Here is a 26,847-nt window from a genome sequence, read left to right on the forward strand (position 1 = left end):
ATGGAATTGAAGCGTGATAGTGTGATTTCTTTATATTTGGCTGGAAAACAACAAGTGGCTATCGTTAGAGCACTCCAGCATTTAAATGTGAATAAATCTTTTGTGTCTCGTTCCATCGCTCGTTACCGTGATACTGGTAGCGTAGCCCGACTTCAAGGAAGTGGACGGAAGAAAACAGCAACTTCAGCAGAAATGGTTCGAAAAGTAAAGAAGCGACTTGATCGAAACCCGCGTCGCAGTGGCCGAAAAATGGGTCGTGAGCTGAACATATCGCAATATTACATTCCGCATATATTGGAAAATGAGCTTGGGGTAAAGCCATTGAAATTCCAAAAAAGTGCAGGAACTTAAACCGCAACAGAAAGCAAATACTCTCAAAAGAGCTAAAGAGTTGTTTCGCTTGGCCGATAGTGGTGAACTGCCGAATTTGGTTTTCTCTGATGAGAAAACATTCCTTGTCCAGCAGTTTGTAAACAAACAAAATGATCGTGTTTACTTTTCAAAGAGGTCAGCTGAAAATGAGCACCTTCGGTTGGCCACCAGAATTCAAGCGCCGGTCATGGTGATGGTGTGGGCCGCCATAACAGCCGATGGTCGCTCTTAGCTCGTATTAATCGACGGTGGCATCAGAATAAATGCTGGATATGTTATCGCGAAAATATTCTGGAGGGCTTATTAAAGCCTTGGGCACGCAAACATTTTGGCGCAGACTTTGGACATTCCAACAGGACTCAGCACCATCGCACTCAGCACGCGCCACCCAAGAATGGTTACAAAATGAGGTTCCTCGCTTCATTTCCAGCGCACAATGGCCACCAAAATCTCCGGATACCAATCCGTTGGACTATTGTGTCTGGAGTATTTTGGAAAGCAAGGTTTGCACTAAAAAATACCAATGTGTCGATCACATCATGCAAGCGCTTCGCAGGGAATGGGCCAAAATACCGCAAAGCAATATTCGGGCAGCGTGTGACGGTTTCATTGGCAGTTTGAAGGCCATAATTCGTGCCAAAGGTGACCAATTCGAACAAATCTAAACTTATTCTGAAATTTGATGTTTTCATTCAGTAAAATTAAAAAAAGTAAAAATTATGGCCTTTGACTTTGTTGCAGTTTTTTTATCTCGCCCTGTAATGGGCTACATCACAACTCTGGACGCACATCTTCAGCTGATAATTCTCAGCATAATTTTAGGCCAGTTTACTTCCGAAAAGGTCATATTTTTCCAATTGAATTCTATTACATCCCAAAAACTGTTGCTTACGTTACTTATTACGATTTTTAATAATTCGGAAATAAATATCTTATAATGCACAGACGTAGCCAGAGGATGGGAATGGATCGGAGGCCTCATTCGAAATAATCAATTTCTTAAATGATCTGAAAATTTTGCTTAAAAAAGTTCATATTTTGTTTGGTTTCAGAATGCTTCTTTGGCTTCGCCGGTGATCTGTTGATCTCATGTAGCTCTCTATATCATTCAACCCTCACACATTGCGATAGGTTATATATAATGTTAATTTCAGTTAGGCCTCTACATGATAAAATAAAAATTATCTATGAACAATAACATGGAACAAAAAACTCAAAATTGAAACTAAAATATTTTTGATAAAAATTAAACATCAGCCGCAAATATAGATTTCAAAATAATTCATATATGATTGAAAGAAAAAGTACCCTCGTACAAAATTTTCTGCTCAGCTATTTGTGTCACCGTCCACTTGAGATAAAAGTTAATGTTGGGAATCATGCTATTGCTTCGTTTCTTTTCAGCTGGATTTCTTTTGTTTACAATACTATTAGAGCAGTTCTATGACACATTGTTGAACAAAAAAAAAAAAAAAATTGTTGAATGTAAAGCTATTCTTGAAGGCAAAGAAATCAAGAAAAGAAGCCTCTTCAAAAAAAAAAAAATAGAGCAGTTTTTGACGCATCTATGCTGCAAAAGGTATGCTTTGTTCTAAAACAAAACAAAATCGCTCTTTCCATTTCTTTTTCAACCATTTTTTTAGTTTCTATTATTCCTTTTATTTCTATTATGGGTAGTATGAGTTTTTTATGTTTCTCGTTTCTCATTTCTTGAAGATTATTACATTTATTATTTATTGGCTTTAAGTATGACTGACTTAATTATCACTAACTTTAGTTTTAATAACGTTACGGTATTAGATACCTGGAAATATATGTTGTGAACAATGTTTATCTTGATATACACATAATTGTATTTGTTTATGCACTTATATGCGATTTGTTTACTTTATTACAAATATTAATTTTTTTATTTCTTCTTTTTCACTTCTATATCTCTTGGCTAGTCATGTCAATATTTATGTTTGCTATATAAACCAAGTGTAAATATATATATGTATGTATTTTTTATTTCAATAATTTTATTAGACGTTCAGAGTTTCTTTTGCACATTAATTACAATGGATATACAATTAAAAAAAATTATGTGAATACATTTATTTTTTATCAGTTGTCTATAATATTAATAATGCAACATGTTGTGGAGAGCGTGTGTGTGGAATATATATATTTTTTTTACAAAACTCATCGACTAATGCAATTTTTATTGTGCTTATCGAATGTGAATGTTAATAAGAAAAGTGTAGAACGTCAGTGACATGAAATGTGTTTCATTTTATTTATTTAATTATTTTTTGAAATTTAAAAAAAGTTAAAAAATGATATTACAATTTCAGTACAGTCGAAGTGAATTATGTCTTGTGCCAGGCACACTGCAAAATAAGTTATTGTAAAACACTATTTTTATAGTCAGAGTTTGTCCGATCAACAATTTTTAGGGTTTTCCAGTGTCAAAAAAATGGAAACATCGAAAACATCATATATCTCTATAAAACGTTGAAATAAACGTTCACGAATTTGAAAAGAAATGACATATATTTCGAACTGCGTTCATAGTTGGTTGATAAACATTTTTATACCCTCCACCATAGTATGGAGGGTATATTAAGTTTATCATTCCGTTTGTGACACCTCGATATATACATTTTAGACTCCACATAGTAGATATATATTCTTGATCAGCATAAAATTCTATGTCGATTTAGCGACGCTCGTCCGTCTATCTGTCTGTCCGTCTGTGAAAATTACTCTAGCTTCCGAACGAAATGAAGTAGATTGATAAAATTTTACTCAAATGTATATTATGGCTGCAAGACTTTTGGTATTGAAAATGGGCCATGTAGGTCCACATTTTGGTTTAGCCCTCATATAACGGTATTCGGTATTTTGAGATTTTAGCGCAGCCTTGCACAGAAAATATTCATTAGTAGTAGTGAGAGTCTCTCTTGCCCTACCAACGGTAAATGAAAATCGAGAGAGAATACGTGTGCTTTGTTTATACTTTTTCGTTCGAGGCTGCTCAAAGTTGTTTTAGCAACATTATTCACCGGAATTGGTTTAAATTTGATTTTTTAAGTTCAAAATAGATTCTACAGCCTAAGACAGAAATTTGTCTGTGCCAGTCCACGCCTTCATATAGTACCTCCCGATATACCTACAGCCTAAGACAGAAATTTGTCTGTGCAGGTCCACGTCTTCGTATAGCCCCCATATAACGGTACCTCCCGACATTCGATATTTTCTATGATTTTAGCTATATTATTCACCGGAATTATTTCAAATTTGGTATTTAAAGTTCGTAATTGATACTAGAGTCTAAGACAGAAAATTGTCTTTTCAGGCCTACGTTTTGGTATAGCCCCCATATAATAGTACCTCCCTATATTCGGTATTTTGATGATTTTTGCTACATTATTTACCTATTTTTTTTAGTTTCGCATTTGAATATTTTAATGGCTTATTACCTATGCAGGTCTATGTCGTCGTATAGACCCTAATATAACAGCAACATTTTGTATTTTTATACCCTCCACCTTGGAAATGAGGGTATATTAACTTTGTCATTCCGTTTGTAACATCCCTAAATATTCGTCGTAGACCCCATAGAGTATATATATTCAAAATCGGCATAAAATTCTAAGTCGACTTAACGACGTCCGTCTGCCAGTCCGTCTGCCTGTCCGTCTGCCTGTCCGTCTGTCTGTTGAAATCACGATACATTATTTAACGTAGATCGTCAAAATTTAGCAGAACAATTTATATTGTGTCTAGGATGGTTGGTATTGAAAATGAGATATATCTGTCCACGTTCTGGTATAGTCACCATATAACGGTACCTCCCGATATTCGGTATTTTGATGATTTTTGTCACATTTTTTCACGGATTTGTCTGAAAATTGGTATTTGTAAGTCATAACGGGTCCCTGTACGTGTGGCAAAACATTGCATGTACAGGTCCACGTTTTGGCATAGCCCCCATATAAAGGTACCTCCCGATATTCGTTATTTTGATTATTTTTGCCACATTTTTTCACGGATTTGTATAAAAATTGCTATTTGTTGGTCATAATGGGTTCCAGCTCCGGTAGCGAAACATTGCGTGTATGGGTCCACGATTTGGTATAACCCCTATATAACGGTACCTCCCGATATTCGGTATTTTGATGGTTTTTGCCACATTTTTTCACTGATTTGTCTAAAAATTGGTATTTGTGGGTCATAATGGGTCCTAGTTCGTGTGGCGAAACATTGTATGTATAGGTCCACGGTTTGGTATAGTCCCCATATAACGGTACCTCCCAATATTCGGTATTTTGATGATATTTCACACATTTTTTTCACGAATTTCTCTGAAAATTGGTAGTTGTAGATCATAATGGGTCCCAGTTCGTATGGCGAGTCATTGTAATTACAAGTCCACGTTTTGGTATAGCCCCCATATAGCGATAGCTCCCGATATTCGGTAAATTGATGATTTTTGCCACATTTCTTCTAATGTTTCCTTTACCCTAAGGTGGAGGGTATTAAAAGTTTGGCCCGGCCGAACTTAATGTTTTTTTACTTGTTTTACCTACGCAGGCCCATGTCGTCGTATAGACCCTAATATAACAGCTACATTCGGTATTTTTAAGATTTTAACAGATTTTTTTACCGATTTTATTGTTTTTTAGAAATTCGTTCCAAATGGTGGAGGGTATTCACAGTTTGGCCCGGCCGAACTTACAACTTTTACTTGTTTCATGTCTTTATTTATTTATTTATTTTTTGAAAATAACTAAGATCTTACATTCAGAGCATATCAACACCAAAAACGACATAACAGTTCTAAGTTCGAAATTCCAGCCTCCATTTTCAGCTGTATTTCAAACAGGTACGCATAGGCTATAGTCGTGCATGGACGATCATGTGATACCCTATAATACTACAATATGTTAAAAGCCCCCTTATGTCAAAATCGAAGTTGGAAGATTTCGCTTTAGAAATTATATCTAGAGCCCTGCTAGCTTTTTGATCGTGTTGTTAGGTATTCAAAACAATTTCATACGAAAGTTGTAGTCCATTTTATAGCTAAATATGTTCCAATTGTCATCTATAATGCTAGACTTCTTCCCAATTCTTAACTCTCTTCTCATACAAAATTCTGTGTCGATTTGTTTTCAATTATATAGCGACTGCAAAATCGAGAAAATTTTATTTTTGTTTTGGTCCAGTTGAATCTCTAATAGTCCATCTTCAAAAACAATAGGCTTTAATTCTAACCCATACCCTACCTCAATTCAAAGTTTCATGAGGATGTGTCCATAATTGCTACATGTATTTAATACCCTCAACACACAGTGTTGTGGGTTGTGGAAAAACTTTTGAAAGTGTACAATTCCAAATGTAATAGTACGTTTATATATATGAGGGTTAACCCACTGGGTTTGGATTTAAATTGTCATATCCACAATTTTTACTTCAAATAAATCCTCTCAAAGTAGGTTAACCCTACAAAAAGTTCTAACTTAAACATGGCATAAGTCAAATTGAAATAATCGCATGGGATAAAAAATATCACAAAATTGAAAAAATTTAAAAATAATATTCACTTCTTTATTGGCATATTTTTACGCGATTTTCTTAGATTATATTCTTTTCCGACAAGATACCATTCCGAATTGATGAAAATTGTGAAAATCTGTCCAGCGGTAGGACTTACAACTAAGAGTGACTAAGATATATTTCTTTTAAATAGATATTGTACCAATTTTGATATATCTCCCATATCATGGCTATCAGCATAACTGCAATTGTCAGAAGTGACCTTCTAATGTACCGGGTTAAAAAATAGAATTTAGAATTTAGAATTTTTTGACATAAAGTTTATGATTTATTTTACCCGCTAAATATTGCCCGATGACCGTATAAATTGGTAGGCTTCTGCACAGTCCTAAACTCTAACTTCATGTAAAATGTTTAGTCCATCTCCAAAAACAATAGTCTTCTATTCCGACCCTATTCACACCTCCATTTTCAATTTCGTGAGGATCGGGCGATAATGGCAACCTGCAGCTTGATTGCAAATTAACATAGACAGACGACGGAAGATAAATAAAATATTTCAAGGTGTTACATAAATTTTGGCCCAATCAAACTTTTAATACCCTCAACATACAGTGTTGTAGGGTATAAAAACATTATCATAAAGTAGGCAGAATGAGGTTATATTTGGAGAAAGTTATGGCTCAGATGGCCGCCGCGGCTTTGCTGTCACACACGTGATCTCTTAATGCAATTTTCAATGACAGTTTCGCATTCATTAATGTCGTCGCCGGCTTATTCGCGTAAACCATCGACTTCAAACACCCCCAAAGAAAAAATCTAAAGGTGTTATATCACACGATCTGGGCGGCCAACTCCAAGACTCCAGAAATTGAATTGTTACTCTGGCTGTATGACATGTGGCACGGTCTTGTTGAAACTACATGCTCTCCAAATTCGTTTCTTCAGTACCAGGTAAAAAACTGGTTGCCATTTCACGATACCGATTTCACAATTGCATTCTAGTTGAGACACCCTTTATCTTCTCACTAGGAAAAATGTGTCCAGTAAAAAGTTTTTTTTTTTATTCAAATGTAGCTTAAGAGTATTGTGCTGGCGCTGGGAAATTCTAACAATTAAAAATGAAGACTCCAAAATATCAGTTTCCCAGCTGCGATAAAATATCACATGTGTAGAATTCAGTGATCTTGTGCGCTGTCGTATACGATAATGTGAGAAATAATAAACGACATGACCCACACACACAGATATCGATGCGCCAGTAGGTAGCCAAGACGACTTGAATGAATGCAGCCATGTAATAAAAATAGATAAGAACAATTGTGTGGCTGCGACTAGGTTAAGTTAGATTAGTTTCAGTAGTACGTAAGGAACATATTTTAAAAATAAAATCAGAATTGGAACAGCATTTGAATCGTCAGATTCTGTTTTTCCTTTCTCACTTTTTCAGTATTATTAGCTTTTCGCTTACAGGAACGGAATTCCAAAAAATTGTAAAATTAGTAAATTGTCGCTAGTTCTTTTACGGAGACTTCGGATCGTATTACAGGTATATACAACAAGTAAGGCTACTGAAATCTTCAATAAATAATTAATTTATGTTTAATAAACAAACGTTGTTTTTATAAAAACAACAATAAAGGGATAATACCTGACCACATTGCAAAAAAAAAAAAAAAAAAAAAATCAAAAATATATATTTTTTATAATTTTAATCCGAACTCCCGAGTTGTGTTTTCAAATGTCTGCAACCGGTCCTACCTTGTATTGTATCAATATTATACAAAACAATATGAATTCTTCACAAGAAATACAATTATTTTAATGAAAACAATGCATGTACCTTATTAACTTTTCTTATTAACTATTCTTTAATTCTGTCATTATCATTATCACACACATACACACACACGCCAGCTCTCCTCACATATCAGCATCATGTTGACCAACGTTTATAAATAATGTCCTTTACAGTGAATTGCTGCATGTCATCCATATGTAAGTGTCTCTCCCCATCTGTCTGGCTTCAATTTACACACACACACACACGATAATGAAGAAAGGAAGTGGATAAATTAAAGTACACATCATATACCTACGTACACCTAGAGGCCACCTTAGGGCGGGCCAACAAGACTTCAGTTAATGTATTACAGTATTTACAATGTGATTACATACTTTATTTTAATTTACTTAACTCGTATATATATTCATTCTTATGGGTATTCTCGGCTCGTATTTAATCACCGTAAATCATGTCTCCGATTCCACTGGATGGGAGGGATGCAAGAGATGATGCCACTTTGTGTTTCCCTCTTTTGCGGTAATCTACTGTTTGCCGTGCTAGTCCATCGTTCAACGCTCTTCCGTTTTTTACGGCAATCATCAGTATTCCATATTTCAAAAACATTTACATTGTCAACGCTGCATGTGGTTTCATCACTGGCATCGCCATGAGAGCTGTCTTCATGGACGACTGCACAATTATCATTGCTGGTGTAAAATCTATTAAAAGTCCTTCTGCTGCGGCTACTGGGGGTTGTGGCGGTGCTGCTGCTGCTACTGCCATACTCGACTGGGGCTTTAGTGTGGCTGTTACTTCTAGCTCGCTGACAGTTGGCAATAAAAACTCGAATGAATGTTGCTAAAGTGCGACATAATGCAAATTGTGCCACAAATGCGGTTAGAATTACAGCAAAAAGGTTTGAGATTCCTGCATCAGTAGATCCCGCTGCATTTGTTTGCATTGCCTCGGGCCTCTCGCCTGCAAATAGAAGATGAACAAGAAACGTTCGCAATAATATTATTTTAATGTTATAGACTTAAGTGTTTCTTATGTTGAAGATTATGCATATTTCAGTGGCAATAAATTTCTGTGTACAGTTGCGGATCAAAGTATTTGCAGGATTTTCGGAATTATTAAATAGTTATGAGTTGCAATATATAAAACAAATAGATTAGAATAAGAACAAAAACCATGAAAATAGGCCGGTCGAATCCACGAAAGATTTCAATGCCATTGAACAATTAAGTCCATTAAAGGAAGAGCATGTTACCCCACACTGTTATGCATATTTAGCAGTTCTATCCGCAACAGTTATATGGTTATACTAGCAACTGCCCACTAGTCCGTCACCGAAAAGTGAATTTTAAAGTTTTAGATTCGTTCCAAGAGTACGTGTAGGCCTTTTTATTCCCTCGCCATATGATTAGATAGGGTATATATCACTTGGTACGACCAAAACATGCCTCATCGATATAACGGTTTTAGATCCTGGGTCTTTTTGGACCAAATCCGTTTCAGGAAATTTGGAGTCTAACTAGAGGTGTCCATTTATCTGTCTGTCTGGAACTCCTAATAACTCTCGAAGAGAGGATTCGATTTGATCCAAACTTGGTGCGTCGTAATATTATTATCAAACTTGGTTCAAACTTAAAAGGACAGTATCGGCTCACTCAATCGGGTACTTCCCCAACAAAAAGTCGAAATTTCCCAAAAGCACAACAAAAAAGAAAAATAGTAAAAAAGTCCTAAAGTCGGGCTGGGACGACTTTATGATACCCTACACCACTTTGCATATTCCGTAGAGCTTCATATAACAATTAAAAGTTTTTATGGGAGAATTTAATTTAATTTAAAGTTCAAAGGACTAAATATGCCGAAACATTTGTATCTTTTAAATTCGGACTTGTATTGCCCATTTGGTGCAAATTTAATTTGAAATCCGATAAAGATATATATGGGAGCTATATCCAAATCTGAACCGATTTCGATAAAGTTTGGCAAATATATTTCTGAGCTGTATTTGATATATTTCCCTGAATATCGTTGTTACGGAGTGCATATTACGGCTGTGTGTACTAAAAATCAGATGAATAATATATATGGGAGCTATAGCTATATCTGAACCGATCTTCACCAAATTTGGCATGCTAGCTTCTAGACTCAATTCGGTTGCATGTGCCGAATTCTGAACCGATCTCGCTAATATGTAGCAAATGTATTTCTGAGCTGCATTTGATATATTTCCCCAAATATTGTTGTTACGGCTGCGAAGGACAAAAATAACAAATCGGATGAACTATATATATGGGGTCTATAGCTATATCTGAACCGATTTCGATCTATACTTATTTTCGGGCCATTTCTTGTGGTACCTCCCCCACATAGTGTTTTGAAGATTTTGAAAAACAAACAAACACTTCGGGGTTTTAGTTTCAGCCGTTTCGCCTGAATGTTAATGAATTTTGAAGTCAATTGTGTAAGCGAAGTCTCTTATAAATTGTGAAATAAGTGTCCGATTGCCCTACATCTCAATATTTCTGTCCAAACAAGATCTGTTGTGAAGATGGCATATATCGGACTACTCACTCTGGTACCTCTCCCACAAAAGGATCAAAATTTTGATTAACGAAAACGATCATAATATTGAGAATTGAGAATCCATTTCTCTTAAAACTTCACACATCCCAATATTTTCATCAACAGAAGATCTGGGACATATCGGTCCACGCCTTCTGGTACATCCCCCACAATGGGTCAACATTTTGAATAACCATTAAGCTCATAAAACGTACAATGAGCATCCGGTTACTTTCAAACTCGGAATATCCTAATATATCTACCACCGATGATGTGAACATATGATATATCCGCGTACTCCATCGAGTACCTCACAAAGAATCAAAAATTTAAATAATTATAAGTCTCGTAAAATGTGAAATTTGGTACATCATAATATTATTATCAAATTCGGAGACGGGCAATATCGGTCCACTTCTTGTGGTACCTACACCACAAAAGGTGGAAATTTTGAAAAAAAAAAAAAAAAAAAAATGTACAGAAGGAGAAAGGATATTCCGATTTTGCTCTTAGTTTGCAAATTGTAATATTTGCATCAGTGCTAACTCAGACAATATCGGGTCACTCCATCAAATACCTCCCACACAAAGGGTCAAAATGTTAAATAATTATTACTCTTTTAAAATGTGATGTAAGAGACAGATTATCTTCAAATTACATATATCTCGATATTTTTATCAACCCAATGTCTTGTGTGAAGATGGAATATATAGGCCCAATCCTGCTGGTACGTCCCCCACAAAGGATTCCAATTTTGAATATCCTAGAAGCTCATAAAATGCGGAATTTACAGTCGATTCACATACAAACATTTCTACTGACATCAGATCTGTTGTGAAGATGATATATATCTGCGAACTCTTTCTAGGACCTCACCCACAAAGGGTCACAATTGTCAATACCTATATCTGTCATAACTTGCGAAACGAGTTAGCGATTCTTTACAACTTGCTATATCATATATCCTCCACTATTTGGAACGAATTTGGAAATTTTCAAAATAAATAATAAATAAAATCCGATCAAAATTCTATTAAGATCTAAAAATACCGAATAGAGGGAGTTATCGTTATATTGAGGTATACACGAAGACATGGACATTCATAGGGGCCATTACTATATTAAAATAGGCAACTTGAAACAATTCCCGTTAACAATGTCGCATAAAAATTAAAATACCGAATATACAGGGTGAGATGAAACAACTGCAACCAACTTCAGTATTAATCGACCGTGGCATCAGAATAAATGACGAATATTATCGCGAAAATATTCTGGAGGGTGTATTAAAGCCTTGGGCCGCAGATCTTGGACATTCCAACAGAATGAATACAAAATGAGATTCCTCGCTTCATTTAAAGCGCATAATGGCCACCAAAATCTCCGGATACCAATCCGTTGGACTATTGTGTATGGAGCATTTTGAAAAGAAAGGTTGACACTAAAAAATACCAAAGTGGCGATCATCTCAAGTAAGAGATTCGCCAGGAATGGGTCAAAATACCGCAGAGCAATATGCGGGTAGCGTGTGACGGTTTCATTGGTCATTAAAAGGCCATAATTCGTGCCAAAGGTGACCAATTCGAACAAATCTAAACTTATTCTAAAATTTGATGCTATTTCCGACAAACGACAAACTTGTTTCAACTAAATCTCCTGTAAATCGGCAGATGTTTACAGCTGCCAAAGAACTGTCCATATAAGTCCAAATAGTGGTATAGACCCAAGTCATACTCTGACCCAGCGAAATTTACCTACTGGTAAACTCCAAAACCTGTTCCAAACCCGCTGTCCTGACCTTTACCAATTTGTACTATCTAAATTATGTCTGGGTTCATTTATTTATTTAACTAACTACAAGAGATTCTAGACATTCTAAATTTTCTGTATAAATAATTTAGTACTTTACTGTACATTTTTGTGTGTGTGTGTATATATATACTACACCACACAGATTGTTAGCTGTGTGCGATGAATATTTCCATTTACAACATTTTTATGCAAAATTGATGCAAATTGTAATTGAATAATTGAATGGAGTCTACCAACAACTGGAGTACTTTGTTATTCGTTTATTTTATGCTTCCTGCGAGGATTTCAAGTGACGGACATTCTATTCGGGCACTATGAAATAGAAATAAAACACTTGCTTACGATGTCTATGTTTCGGATATTGCCGCTTACGTTTTCAGATGCGCAACGAAACATGGCTACAATGTAAATGAAATGTTAAAGTAAACATTCTACCGTATATCAGCTATATTGGAAATTATTGAAAGTTAAGTAAAGAATGTAGAAATGCTAATTATGACAATTATGCGTACATAAAGTGTTTCTGCATAATTGAGTAATTATAGAGATTGATGAGAATATCTCACACCCTTCGTACATCTTAGCTCAATTTAATGCTCATCAATTATTAATTCTTGTTTACTTATATATATATATATATATATATATATATATATATATATATATATATATATATATATATATATATATATATATATATATATATATATATATATATATATATATATATATATATATATATATAAGTAATAAAACATTTTATTTTCAAGTTAAAATCAATAAAATATGGAGTAATTACATTTGAGAAGGCGTTCATAGAAAATTCAACAGAAACATAGTTAGCACAACAACAAAAATAGTAGTTATCCAACAAGTCGACATTGATTTCTAATTGATTTCTATTTAATGAGTAATGAGTAGCACTATGCATGAATGCCTCGGAAGGATAAAGAATTTTAGTAACATATTCTGCATCGATCTACTTTAGTAATATGGCGAGGAGAGCATCGGGCTTAAAAAATATAGCCAGTTCCATTGAAAAATGTAGTGAAATCCTCAAAACTACCTAAATAGGGCAATTACAATTAATCCAACCAGATATGTTGGAAATGTGTATAAGTGCTTTGTGACAAATGGATCAGAAAATCCCTTCGTCCGAAGTTGATGAAATCCCAAATAAGTTTTTTTATACCCTACTAGCTGAACCCGGTGCTCTTCGCTACCCCTTTGATTTCATATGCATTCAAAATTTCATATACCAATATTTTTTGAATTAAAAAAAAAAAACAAGTAAGCAAAGGCTATAGCCGTGCGGGGCCGACTATATTATACCCTACAACACTACAAAATGTTAGAAGCCCCCTTATGTCCAAATCCATATTGGAAGATTTCGCTTTTGAAATTAGGATTTTGACTAGGGACATTTGTTCAATATTTATGCACTCCGTCCTGCTGTTAGTTGTTGTGGTCTTTACAGCTAAATATCATCCAATGATCATCCAAAATGCTAGAAGATGGAAGACCCTGTCCTTAACTCTCTTCACAGGTGTGTCGATTGGCTTCAATTGTTTGATCGGAAAAACATTTATGTTTTTGGTTATTTTGAACACCTAAATAATTTGCAATCATCTCCAAAAGCAAGAAGCCCCTCTGTATCTCCAAATTTAGACTCATCTATATGATTTGCTTGTCTACGATATTTGGCTATATTCGTCAACGAAATCAGCATAAAAAAGACAGAAGTTCGCCTTTGGTGTATTTCAGATATCGGCTGTAAGTAATGCTGGTATATTTTCACACTAAATTAATGGTCCATTGTACTCGCTGTCCTAAACTCTAACTAAATGCAAGATTTCGTGTCCTTTGGTTACTATTTGTGACATTTATAACGGCTGCAAAATCAGGAAAATTTTTAGTTATTGGTCCATTTCAACCCTTAATATATTGCGGACATCTTTGAAAATAATAGGCCTAGACCTTCTGAGCCCAACCCTACCCTTGTGAAAATTTTCGTGAGGATCGGACGATATTTGCAATCCATATATAATAACCCCAACCTGTGTTGTAAGGTGAAAAAATATTATAAGTCAAATTGAAAAAATCGCATGCGATAAAAAATATGAAAAAATAAAAAAATGTCACAAAATACTACAAAATCTATATTAACATCATTATAGGCATATTTTTATGCAATTTTTTTAAATTGTATACTTCTATGTCAAGAGGGCCTTCTGCATTGACAAAACTTGTCAAAATCGGTCAAAACACTCTTAAGATATAAGCATTCTAACTAACATCCCCTTCCTTTGTATATACACATCGTATATATTTCGCTATATATGTCCGATGTATTTACTATCGGCATCTACATAACGGTCAGAATTGACCTGTTCGTCTATTTGTGATTTTGCCGGGATTAAAAATATTCGCGGTTTAATGGAAAATTTGACTTTTATTTAACACAAATGTTGTAACCTATTTCACCCACTAAATATTATCCGATGACCATCACAATTGGAATGCTTCTGCCCAGCCCTAAGCTCTAGCCCCATGCTAACTTCCGCTTTGATTGGTCTATAATTGCGACCTGTAGAGCAACTGTAAAATCAGGAATTTTTTCAGTATTTGGTCCATTTCAACCCCTAAATATTATGCAATCATCTCCAAAAGAAATAGGGTTTTATTCTGACCCTAGCCCCACCTCCATTCTAAATTTCGGGCCATAATTGCGACCTGTAGAGTGAGTACAAATTAACATGGACAGACGGACGGACGGATAGGTAAGATAGGAAGATCCACATATACTTTCCCATGTGGGAAACCAATATTTCGTGGTGTTACATAATTTTTGGCCCAATCAAACTTATAATACCCCCAACACATAGTGTTGTAGGGTATAATAATAATAAAACAAATTGAAAAGTAAAAAAAAAAAACTTAATTATTGTAATACTTTAATGCGTAAACAAACAAATAGCTCGGTCTTCCAACGCGTGAACATGCCAGGAACAGCTGACAATAAGAAAAGCAGAAACATGCCAAATTTAGTCCGCGTACACGAAGGGTTTGTCCTTCAGATTTATCAATTTCATAGGAAATACCAAGCGTACAGGAAACTGCCATCATTTGAAGTTAAGTGGCATTTCTCTTGCTTTAGAGAATTAGAGGTAGCAACATACATCCCCGCTTTTTAATAAAAAACCATATTCCAATCTGAACCGATTTCAATAAAATTTGACAATTTTTAATTTTACACCAAATTCCGTCACACCTTGCATATTTAATTGAAATTGGAGGTACATACCCTGTTTGGTGCATCATATGTGTAAATTGGCCGAAAACCATATCGAGTGGCGTGCATCAAACATGTAAAATCGACCGAAGATATATATGAGAGCTATATCCAAATCTGAAACCACTTGAATATAAGTAGACAAAACTTATTTTTGTACCAAATTTAGTCACTCATGCCAAATTTCATTGGAAGTGGAAATACGTATCGTGTTTGGTGCATCAAATAAACGAAATCGGCCGAAAATATATATGGGAGCTATATCCAAATCTGAACCGATTTCAATATAATGTGGCAGAATTATTTTTGTTCCAAATTCCGCAACGCATTCCAAATTTGGAGACTGTATCTGTAATCGATAAATAGATATGTGCATATAAAATCTAAATTTTTGGGAGGCACCTCCGATTCTGATGCCATATCTACAGTTCCAAGTGGAATTTCAAAATTTTTTATAGCCTATGTTACTTTCAGGCGATGTTCTAGTATACTTGGAAATTTTCAAGAAAATCTGTTCAGCGGTTTTGGAGTCCATAAATTACAAACAAACAAACATACAAACATTTTCCTCTTTTATATATATAAAAAGATACCCTATACCATACAGTGAGTGGTAAGGGTATTATGTTTTTGTGCATGTCAGTCCGTCTGTCCATGTATTTTTGTGAACAAAATGCAATACGCATTTATTATCCGGATGAGATGAAATTTTCCAAACAATATTTGTTTGGCCCAAGGACGAACCCAATTGAAATTGATGAGAATCGGCTCCCATATATATCATCAACTGATTTCGGGTTAATTGTGCAATTGTGCCAATATTTGTCCAAATGACCTGAAGCTGGTGCATCCGACTGAATTCAATTTACATAAAATTTTCCAGAAATTGGTTCAGATATAGCTTAAGCTCCCATATATATGTTTTATCCGATAACAACTAATTTGGTGAAAATCCCATACATACGGGTGAGATAAAAAACTACAGCAAAGCAAAGGCCATAATTTTTAAGTTTTGTTTTAAATTTTATTGAATGAAAGCCAAACATGCCGGAAATAGCATCAAATTTTAGAATAAGTTTAGATTTGTTCGAATTGGTCACCTTTGGCACGAATTGTGGCCTTCAAACGGCCAATGCATGCTTGAGGTGATTGACACTTTGGTATTTTTTAGTGCCAACCTTGCTTTCCAAAATACTCCAACACAATAGTGCAACAAATTGGAATCCGGAGATTTTTTGTGGCCATTGTGCGCTGGAAATGAAACGAGGAACCTCACTTTGTAACCATTCTTGGGTGGCGCGTGCTGAGCGCGATGGTGCTGAGTCCTGTTGGAGTGTCCAAAGTCTGCTGCCAAAATGTGCCCAAGGCTTTAATACACCCTCCAGAATATTTTCGCGATAATATTCGGCATTTATTCCGATGCCACGGTCGATTAATACGATCGGAGGGCGACCATCGGCTGCGGGCCGCCGCACGATCATTTTGTTTGTTTACAAACTGCTGGACAACGAATGTCTTCTCGTCGGAGAAAACCAAATTCGGCAATTCACCACTTTCGCCCAAGCGAAGCAACTCTTTAGCTCTTTTGAGTCTATTTTCTTTCTGTTGCGGAGTGAGTTCTTGCACTTTTTGGAATTTCAATGGCTTAGCCCGAGCTCATTTTTCAATATTTGCCGAATGGAATATTGCGATATGTTCAGCTCACGAGTCATTTTTCGGCCACTGCGACGCGGATTTCGATCAAATCGCCTCTTTACCTTTCAAACCATTTCTGCTGATGTTGCTGTTTTCTTTCGTCCACTTCCTTAAAGTGAAGAGCGATGGTACGAGACACAAAAGACATATTCACATTTAAATGCTGGAGTGCTGTAACGATAGCCATTTTTGGTTTTCCATCCAAATATAAAGAAATCACACTATCACGCTTGAATTCCATAACGAATAACTTTTTTTCTGATTCTTACCAAAATGCTTTTATACGATTATAAAAAATATAAAGAGTTGTTACTGAAAAAAATTAATAGCTGTGGACGAATGGCTTGGACATGACAGCAGTCTGAAGTTGGTTGCAATTTTTTCATCTCACGCTGTATATTTTTTAATATAATTATTATCGAAGTCATATCAAGCACTATACGGCAAATTGGTTGAAAATCGATTCAGAGTTGGATATAGATCCCAAATCCCAATCTAAAGCCATGATACGCATTCAAATGATGTTAGTATGATCTACTTAACATAAATTCCCAATGTAAACTTTGTTTGTTACGGGTGCTTTCCTAAATATGCATAGTGGTGTAGGGTTTCATATAGTCGGCCCCACCCGACTTTTGACCTTTTCTTACTGTGTTTGCTTGTTTTGTTGAAAATGTTGTGTAAAAATGCATGTTAGAGTAATGCCTAGTTTCGAAACTTCCTCCAACGTATGAAGTTAATGTAGATTTGTGTCAATCTAGTTCATATAAAGGCAATGGTAATAAAGGTGATAATCAAATGTGACAAAATCGAGTAAGCGGAGTGGGATACTCGAGTCCCTCCATGTTTGTTACTTTCACTGTGATTCTACCTCCACAGACAATTCACGCAAAGCCAACCATTCGTTGAAAATACTTGATTTGATTCTAAAAGATTTCAATGACAATGACAGCGGATATATGCATGGCTTCCATAACTCTCGTATCTTCATCATATTCTTGTTTATTACACACACACACACATACATTTCAGTTTCATAATTACATGCGGAAATTAAATTAGTTCTTGCCATCTAATTTTGCTGGCGTTCAGCGTTTATGTGTGTGTGTGTGTGTTTGTATTTCCCAAACGTAAGTGCCACAGAAGTCTCAATTCTCACGCATGCAATTGCCTGTGGCATATTCATTCACAGAACCCATTAGGCGGATAAACCGAGGAAACTACACATATTTATGCCGCACATCTGCGGCAAGGTGGCACATTGAACTTTTGACTCCCAAGTGATGACTTTGGCACGGAGACGAAAATTAATTTTGCCAAAGCTGCGAAAATGTATCAACTGTAACTTATTCGGTCATATGCTGGCTGCTACGGCAGGCTTAGGTAAATGGGTGGTTGTGTGTTGTGGCTCCTATCTGATGAACAAATTGTATGTTTACAATCGTGGCGAGTATCTGTGTAGTTGTGAACACACACGCGCACGCACACTATCGCAGACACGTCCATACACGTACGTGTATTTATATAACAAAGTAATGATAGTGATTTGTGTTGTTATTGTTCTGTGAAAGCGTGTTTAATCTTAAAATCGCTTTGGGTATAAGTATTAGCTGTAACATTTTCCACAAGCCGAACATAATTTACACAGTGCAATTACGTACCAAGACACACCGATACACAAGAGGTTTATGTGTGCCACAAATCCGGGTAGGATTAGAAAAAGGAAATTTCATCGATATTAAAATAAATTGTTTATTTATTTAAGCTGAACGTATATGCATTATGAATTTGCAGAGGTATGTTGGATGGAGGCTTTTGGTTGAATTATCCAAGAGAAAATATTGATAAGATGTATCATATTGGAATTATTTACGTATTTTAAAAATGATATTAGCGATGGTGCTGAATAATACCTTTGCTGCACATGTCATATGAACGCAGATAAAATAACAATTAAAAGCGTTATCTTTGTTTTGTAACGGAACCATGCAAATCTTCGTGGAAAAAGGTCTCTAATTACACCCTCCGTCTTGCTTATTGTTATTAAAAGCAAGTTAAAACGTGTCTATCGATTTTGCCTCAGAAGTATACCCTCAGCCTTGCGTTAGAATTGTTCAAACTGTTGACCCTATGTGAGGGCGTCCACAGCGTATATGACCTAAGTCTGATAGCTACTTCTTTCACATTTGATGAGGTATGTGATAATTTTTGTAAAATGTTGAAATATGTGTGAGGTACCATACAGAGTGAGATAAAAAAACTGCAACTAATTTCAGACTGCTGCCATTTCTAATTATTCCAGTGACAGCTCATTTTATTGCTTACAAGCGTACAAAAGCATTTTGGTAAGAATTTTCCAGAAAAAAAGTTATTCGTGATGGAATTCAAGCGTGATAGTATGATTTCTTTATATTTGGCTGGAAAACCACAAGTGGCTATCGTTAGAGTACTCCAGCATTTAAATGTGAATAAATCTTTTGTGTCTTGTACCATCGCTCGTTACCATGATACTGATAACGTAGCCCGACGTCAGGGAAGTGAACGGAAGAAAACAGCAACACCAGCAGGAATGATTCGAAAAGTAAAGAAGAGACTTAATCGAAAACCACATCGAAGTGGCCCAAAAAAGCTTGTGAGCTGAACATATCACAATATTTCATTCGGCAAATATTGAGAAATGAGCTCAAGGTAAAGCCATTGAAATTCCAACAAGTCAAAAAGTAGTAAGTTCAGCCGGTCCGAACTTTGAATACCCTCCACCATTTGGAACGAATTTGGAAATTTTCAGAAAATAAAATCATTACAATATTCTGTTAAAATTTTAAAAATACCAAATATAGGCATTATATTGAGGTGTATACGATGTAGTCCTACATAGGCATTGTTTGTCATAAGCTATTACCATATTCAAATTCGTAACTTGAAATAAACGGTGAATAATGTTGCTAAAATCATCAAAATATCGTATGTAGGGAGGTACCGTTATATAGGAGCTGTACGAAGACCTGGACCTGCATAGACAATTTTCTGTCACAGGCTGTAGCATCCATTACGAACTTCAAATACCACACCTCAAACAATTTCGGTTGGTATTGTACCTAAAATCGTCAAAATACCGAATATAGGGATGTACTGATATATGGGCCCTATACGAAGACCTGAACCAGCATAGATAATTTTCTGTCTTAGGGTGTAGTATTCAATTCGAACTTCAAATACCAAATTTGAAACAATTCCGGTGAATAATGTCGCAACAATCATCAAAATACCGAATATAGGTACCGTTATATAGGGGCTATACGAAGATGTGGACCTGCAGAGACAATTTTCTGTCTTAGGTTGTAGTATCCATTACGAACTTCAAATACCAAATTTGAAACAATTCCGGTGAATAATGTCGCTAAATTCATTAAAATACCGAATATCGTATCGGAGGTACCGTTATAAGGAGGCTATATGAAGACGTGGACTTGCACAGACAATTTTCTGTCTTAGGGTGCAGTATCTATTTCGAACTTTAAATACCAAATTTGAAACAATTCCGGTGAATAATGTCGTTAAAATCATCAAAATACCGAATATCCGGGGGTACCGTTATATGGGGGCTATACGAAGACGTGGACCTGTACAGATAATTTTCTGTCTTAGGTTGTAGTATCCATTACGAACTTCAAATACCAAATTTGAAACAATTCCGGTGAATAATGTCGCTAAATTCATTAAAACACCGAATATCGGGGGGTACCGTTATATGGAGGCTATATGAAGACGTGGACTTGCACAGACAATTTTCTGTGTTAGGGTGTATTATCCACTTCGAACTTTAAATACCAAATTTGAAACAATTCCGGTGAATAATGTCGTTAAAATCATTAAAATACCGAAAATCGGGAGGTACCGTCATATGGGGGCTATATGAAAACATGGACCTACATCGTCCATTTACGAACTTAACCTGCCTACTGGAATACTAAACATGTGTGCAAAATTTTAGCCATCTATCTCAATTCATTCGAAATATAGCGTGATTACAACAGACAGACGGACAGACAGACAGACGGACAGACAGACAGACAGACAGACGGACATGGTTAAATCGTCTTAGAATTTTACGCTGATCAAGAATATATATACTTTGTTGGGTCTGACATGAGTATTTCGAGGAGTTACAAACTGATTGACAAAGTTAATATTCCCTCCATAGAATTGTGGAGGGTATAAAAAGTGCAAGAACTTACACCGCACCAGAAAGAAAATAGACTCAAAAGAAAACAGCCGAATTTGGTTTTCTCCGATGAGAAAACATTCGTTCGAAGAGGTCAGCTGAAAATGTGCACCATCGGTTGGCCACCAGAACTCCAGCTCTGGCCATGGTGATGGTGTGGGCCGCCATAACAGCCGATGGTTTCTCTCCGCTCGTATCAATCGACCGTGGCATCAGAACAAATGCGGAATATTATCGCGAAAATATTCTGGAGCGTGTATTAAAGCCTTGTGCACGCAAACATTTTGGCCGCAGACCTTGGACATTCCAACAGGACTCAACACCATCGCACTCAGCACGCGCCACCCAAGAATGGTTTCAAAATTAGGTTCCTCGCTTCATTTCCAGCGCACAGTGGCCACCAAAATCTTCGGGTACAAATTTTGTCTGGATTATTTTGGAAAGCAAGGTTGGCACTAAAAAATACCAAAGTGTCGATCACCTCAAGCAAGCGCTTCGCCGGGAATGGGCCAAAATACCGCAGAGCAACATTCGGGCAGGCCATAGTTCGTGCCAGAGGTGACGAATTCGAACAAATCTAAATTTATTCTAAAATTTGATGCTATTTCCGACATTTTTTGCTTTAATTCAATAAAATTTAAAAAAAATTAGAAATTATTGGGTCTGACATCATTGCAGTTTTTTTGTCTCACCCTGTATATATTATCTTCACAACAGATCCTTTGTTAACATAAATGTTTGTATGTGTGAAATTTGAAGAGATTTGGATACTTATTTCGCTTTCTTTGAGAGTCTCGTTTTTCAAAAACTTGAACTCTATGTTTGGGAGGTACCAGAAGAAATGGTCCAATCTCTCCTATCTTTATAAGAGATCTTGTGTTGATAGAAATATTAAGATGTACCAAGTCCGAATGGAACTGGATGTTAATTTCGCGTTTTATGAGTTTCATGGGTATTCAAAAATTTCGATCTTCTGTGGGGGAGGTGTGGCAGAGGTATTCGCAGCAGATCTTGTATTAGTAGAAATAATGAGAGGTGTGAAATATGAAGAAAAACTGAATGGTTATTTCGGATTTTATGATCGTTTTGGTTATTCAAAACTTCGACCCCTTATGGGGGAGATGCCAGAAGCAGTGTATCGATGTATTTCATCTTCACACCAGACTTTGGTTAATAAATGTATTCTGATGTGTGTAATTCGAAGACAATCGGACTCTTACATCACATGTTATAAAAGTTAAAATTATTTAAAATTTTGACCCTTTGTGGTGAAGGTACTTGATGAAGTGAGCCGACATTTCCCATTTTCGCACCTGACCTAGTACTGATACAAATATTAGAATTTGCAAAGTTGGAGCAAAATCGAATTATCCTTTCTCTATCTGTGCAGAAAAAATATTTTTTTTTTTGGAAATTTCGACCTTTTGTAGGAGGGGACCGATATTACACATCTGCGAACTCAAGGTTGACAATAATATTGCGATATACCATCGACTCCAAATGTCCTGAAACGTTGTTTTGATGAGGCACGTTTTGGTGTATCAAATTTTGGGTAGAAAAAAAAATTAAAAAAATCGCATGCGATAAAAAATATAGAAAAATATATAACAAAATATATTCACTTTTTTATACCCTCCACCATACATAGTATGGAGGGTATATTAACTTCGTCATTCCGTTTGTAACTCATCGAAATAATCATTTTAGACCGAATAAAGTATATATATTCTTGATCAGCGTAAAATGCTAAGACGATTTATCCTTGTCCGTCCGTCTGTTGTAATCACGCTAAAGTCTAAACGAATTAAGATATGAAGCTAAAATTTTGTACCCTAGTGGGTACCCTCTTTCGTCTGCAGGCAGGTCAAGTTCGGTCCACGATATTGTATAGCCCCCCATATAACGGTATCCCCCGATATTCGGTATTTTGATGATGTTAGCCACATTTTTCAATGGAATTTTCCGAAATCCCACACAAGGAGTCCCTAGTGGGTACTTTATACCTCGGAAGAGAATTATCTATATAGGTCCACGATATCGTATAGCTCCCATATAACGGTACCCTCCGATATTCGGTATTTTGATGATCTTAGCCACATTTTTCAACGGAATTATCTGATAATCCACGCAAGGAGTGGGTACTTTATCCCTTGGAAGATAATTTTCTATATAGGTCCACGATATCGTATAGCCCCCATATAACGATACCCCCTGATATTCGGTATTTTGATTATTTTAGCCACATTTTTCAACGGAATTGTTTGATAATCCACACAAGAAGTTCCTTGTGGGTACTTTATCCCTTGAAAGAGAATTCTCTATGTATGTTAACGATATCGTATATCCCCCATTTAACGGTGCCCCCCAATATTCGGTATTTTGATGATTTTACCCACATTTTTCAACGGAATTGTCTGAAATTCTACACAAGAGAATTATATATATAGGTCCACGATATCGTATAGCTCCCATATAACGGTACCCTCGATATTCGGTATTTTGATGATTTTAGCCACATTTTTCAACGGAACTGTCTGATAATCCACACAAGGAGTTCCTTGTGGGTACTTTAACCCCTGAAAGGTAATTGTCGATATAGGTCCACAATATCGTATATCCCCCCATATATCGGCACCTTCCGATATTAGATATATTAAAGATTTTAAAGTAATTTTTAATGGATTTTATTTTTTTTAAATTTTCTAATTCGTTCCAAATGGTGGAGGGTATTCAAAGTTCGACCCGGACGAACTTACTGCTTTTTAATTGTTATTGGTACAATTTTTATGCTATTTTCTTTTTATGCTTTTATCTTTTTCTTGGCAAGAGACCATTCCGAATTGATGAGAATTGTCAAAATCAGTCTATTGGTTCTTGACTTATAAGCGGAATAACTAAAATCTATTCTTTTACTACAGATTGCACCTATTTTACATATATCCGATATCCGATAAGGCTATCAGCATCACCCTTACGGTGAGAAGTTACCTTTTAATGTATTTGGATTTTGCTGGGATTAAAACTATTAGCGGTTTAGTATTTATACCCTACAACACTATGTGTTGGGGGTATTATAAGTTTGATTGGGCCTAAAATTATGTAACACCTCGAAATAGAACCCTATTTCTTTTGGAGATTATCGCATAATATTTAGGGGTTGAAATCGACCAAAAACTGAAAAATTTCCTGATTTTGCTGGGCAGAAGCCTTCCAATTTCGATGGTCATCGGGTAGTAATTAGTGGGTGAAATAGGGCACAACATTTGTGTTAAATAAAAGTCAAATTTTCCATTAAACCGCGAATATTTTTAATCCCTGTGAAATCACAAATAGACGAACAGGTCAATTCTGACCGTTACGTAAATGTCGATAGTAAATATATCGGTTATATATAGCGAAATATATGCAATGTGTATATACAAAGGAAGGGGATGTTAGTTAAAATGCTTATATCTCAAGATTGGCTAGACCGATTTTGACAAATTTTGTCAATTAAGAATGCCCTCTTGACACAAGTATAAAATATAAAAAATCGTAAGAAAATATGCCAATGATGATGTTAATTTAGATTTTGTAGTATTTTGTGAAATTTTTTTATATTTTCATATATTTTATCGCATGCGATTTTTTCAATTTGACTTATAATATTGAAGTTATATTTTGTAATATTTTTGCACTTTACAACACAGGTTGGGGTTATTATTTATATACAGATTGCAATTATCATTCGATCCTCACGAAAATTTTCAAAAGGGTAGGGCTAAGAAGAGCTAGGCGTATTCTCTTCAAAGATGTCCGTAATATATTAAGAGGTTTGAAATGGACCAACAACTAAAAATTTTCCAGATTTTGCAGCCGTTATAAAGGTCACAAATAGAAACCAAAGGACACGAAATCTCGCATAGAGTTAGAGTTTAGCACAGAGGGAACAATGGATCACGAAAAAATACCTGCATTACTTACAGGCGATATCCGAAATACACCAAAGGCGAACTTCGGGCTTTTTTATGCTAATTTCGTTGACGAATATAACCAAATATCGTAGACAAGCAATTCATATAGATGAATCTAAATTTGGAGATACAGAGGGGCCTCTTGCTTTAGGAGATGATCGCAAACAACAGAAACAATTTCCTGATCACACAATTGCAGCTAATCGACACGCCTGAGGAAAGAGTGAAAAGGGAAGAATTCCAGCATTTTGGATGACTATTGGATTATATATCGACTACAACAACTAACAGCACGCCGGAGTGCATAAATATTGGGCAAATGACTAGGGACATTCAAAATCCTAATTTCAAAAATGTCCTAATTTCAAAAGAAATATCTTCCAATTTGGATTTGTACATAAGGGGCTTCTTACATATTATAGTGTTGTAGGATATAACATAGTCGGCATCGCACGACTATAGACTTTGCTTACTTGTTTTAATATAAAAGTAATTTAGGCCATAACTTTACTCACCAAATATTGTTCGATGATGGTAGGCCTCTGGCCAGCTATAAACTTTAGTCTCATGACAAATTCCGCGTAAATTGGTACATTTTTTGCGATCTTTAGAGAAACGGAAAATCGGGACATTTTTCTGCTTTTGGTCTATTGCAAACCTTAAATATTTGGGGATCATCTCCAAAAACAATAGGCAATAATCTGACCTTAACCCCACTTTGATGCTTAATTTCTTGATGATGGGGCCATCATTGTGACATGTAGCGTGATTACAAATTAAAATGGACAGACGGACATACATAGCTAGATAGTCCCAGATTCCAAAACACGTTTCTTTTATTTTTAGCTCTACTTTTATACCCTCCACCATACTATGGAGGGTATATTAACTTTGTCATTCCGTTTGTAACTCCTCGAAATACTCATATCAGACCCAACGAAGTATATATATTCTTGATCAGCGTAAAATTCCAAGTCGATTTAGCAATGTCTGTCTGTCTGTCTGTCTGTCTGTCTGTCTGTCTGTCTGTCTGTCTGTCTGTCCGTCTGTTGTAATCACGCTATCTTTCGAATGAATTGAGATAGATGGCTAAAATTTTGCACACATGTTTATTTTTCCAGTAGGCAGGTTAAGTTCGTAAATGGGCCATGTAGGTCCACGTTTTCATATAGCCCCCATATAACGGTACCTCCCTATATTCGGTATTTTGATGATTTTAGCGACATTATTCACGGGAATTGTTTCAAATTTGGCATTTGAAGTTCAAAATGGATACTACACCCTAAGACGGAAAATTGTCTGTGCAGGTCCACGTCTTCGTATAGCCCCCATATAGCGGTACCTCCCTATATTCGGTATTTTGATGATTTTAGCGACATTATTCACGGGAATTGTTTCAAATTTGGTATTTGAAGTTCGTAATGGGAACTACAGTCTGTGACAGAAAATTGTCTGTGCGGGTCCAGGTCTTCGTATAGGCCCCATATATCAGTACCTCCCTATATTCGGTATTTTGACGATTTTAGGTACAATACCCACCGAAATTGTTTGAGATGTGGTATTTGAAGTCCGTAATGGATGCTACAGCCTGTTA

At 35.8% G+C, this 26,847-nt stretch overlaps 1 protein-coding gene across 2 annotated transcripts in view; it reads right to left on the reverse strand.

Annotated features, from left to right (window-relative positions):
• Window positions 1–7,592: 7,592 nt before the first annotated feature.
• The window catches only part of LOC101890509 (uncharacterized), a 439,481-nt gene continuing 420,226 nt past the window's right edge, over window positions 7,593–26,847 (reverse strand). For both annotated transcript variants that reach the window (XM_059131523.1, XM_059131522.1), the window contains one exon: window positions 7,593–8,677. In XM_059131523.1, coding sequence (XP_058987506.1) covers window positions 8,157–8,677 — 521 coding nt within the window. In that variant the 3' untranslated portion in view covers window positions 7,593–8,156. The remainder of the gene's footprint in view (window positions 8,678–26,847) is intronic.

Source organism: Musca domestica, unplaced genomic scaffold (genome assembly GCF_030504385.1).
Source record: "Musca domestica strain aabys unplaced genomic scaffold, Musca_domestica.polishedcontigs.V.1.1 9, whole genome shotgun sequence".
Taxonomy (NCBI): domain Eukaryota; kingdom Metazoa; phylum Arthropoda; class Insecta; order Diptera; family Muscidae; genus Musca; species Musca domestica.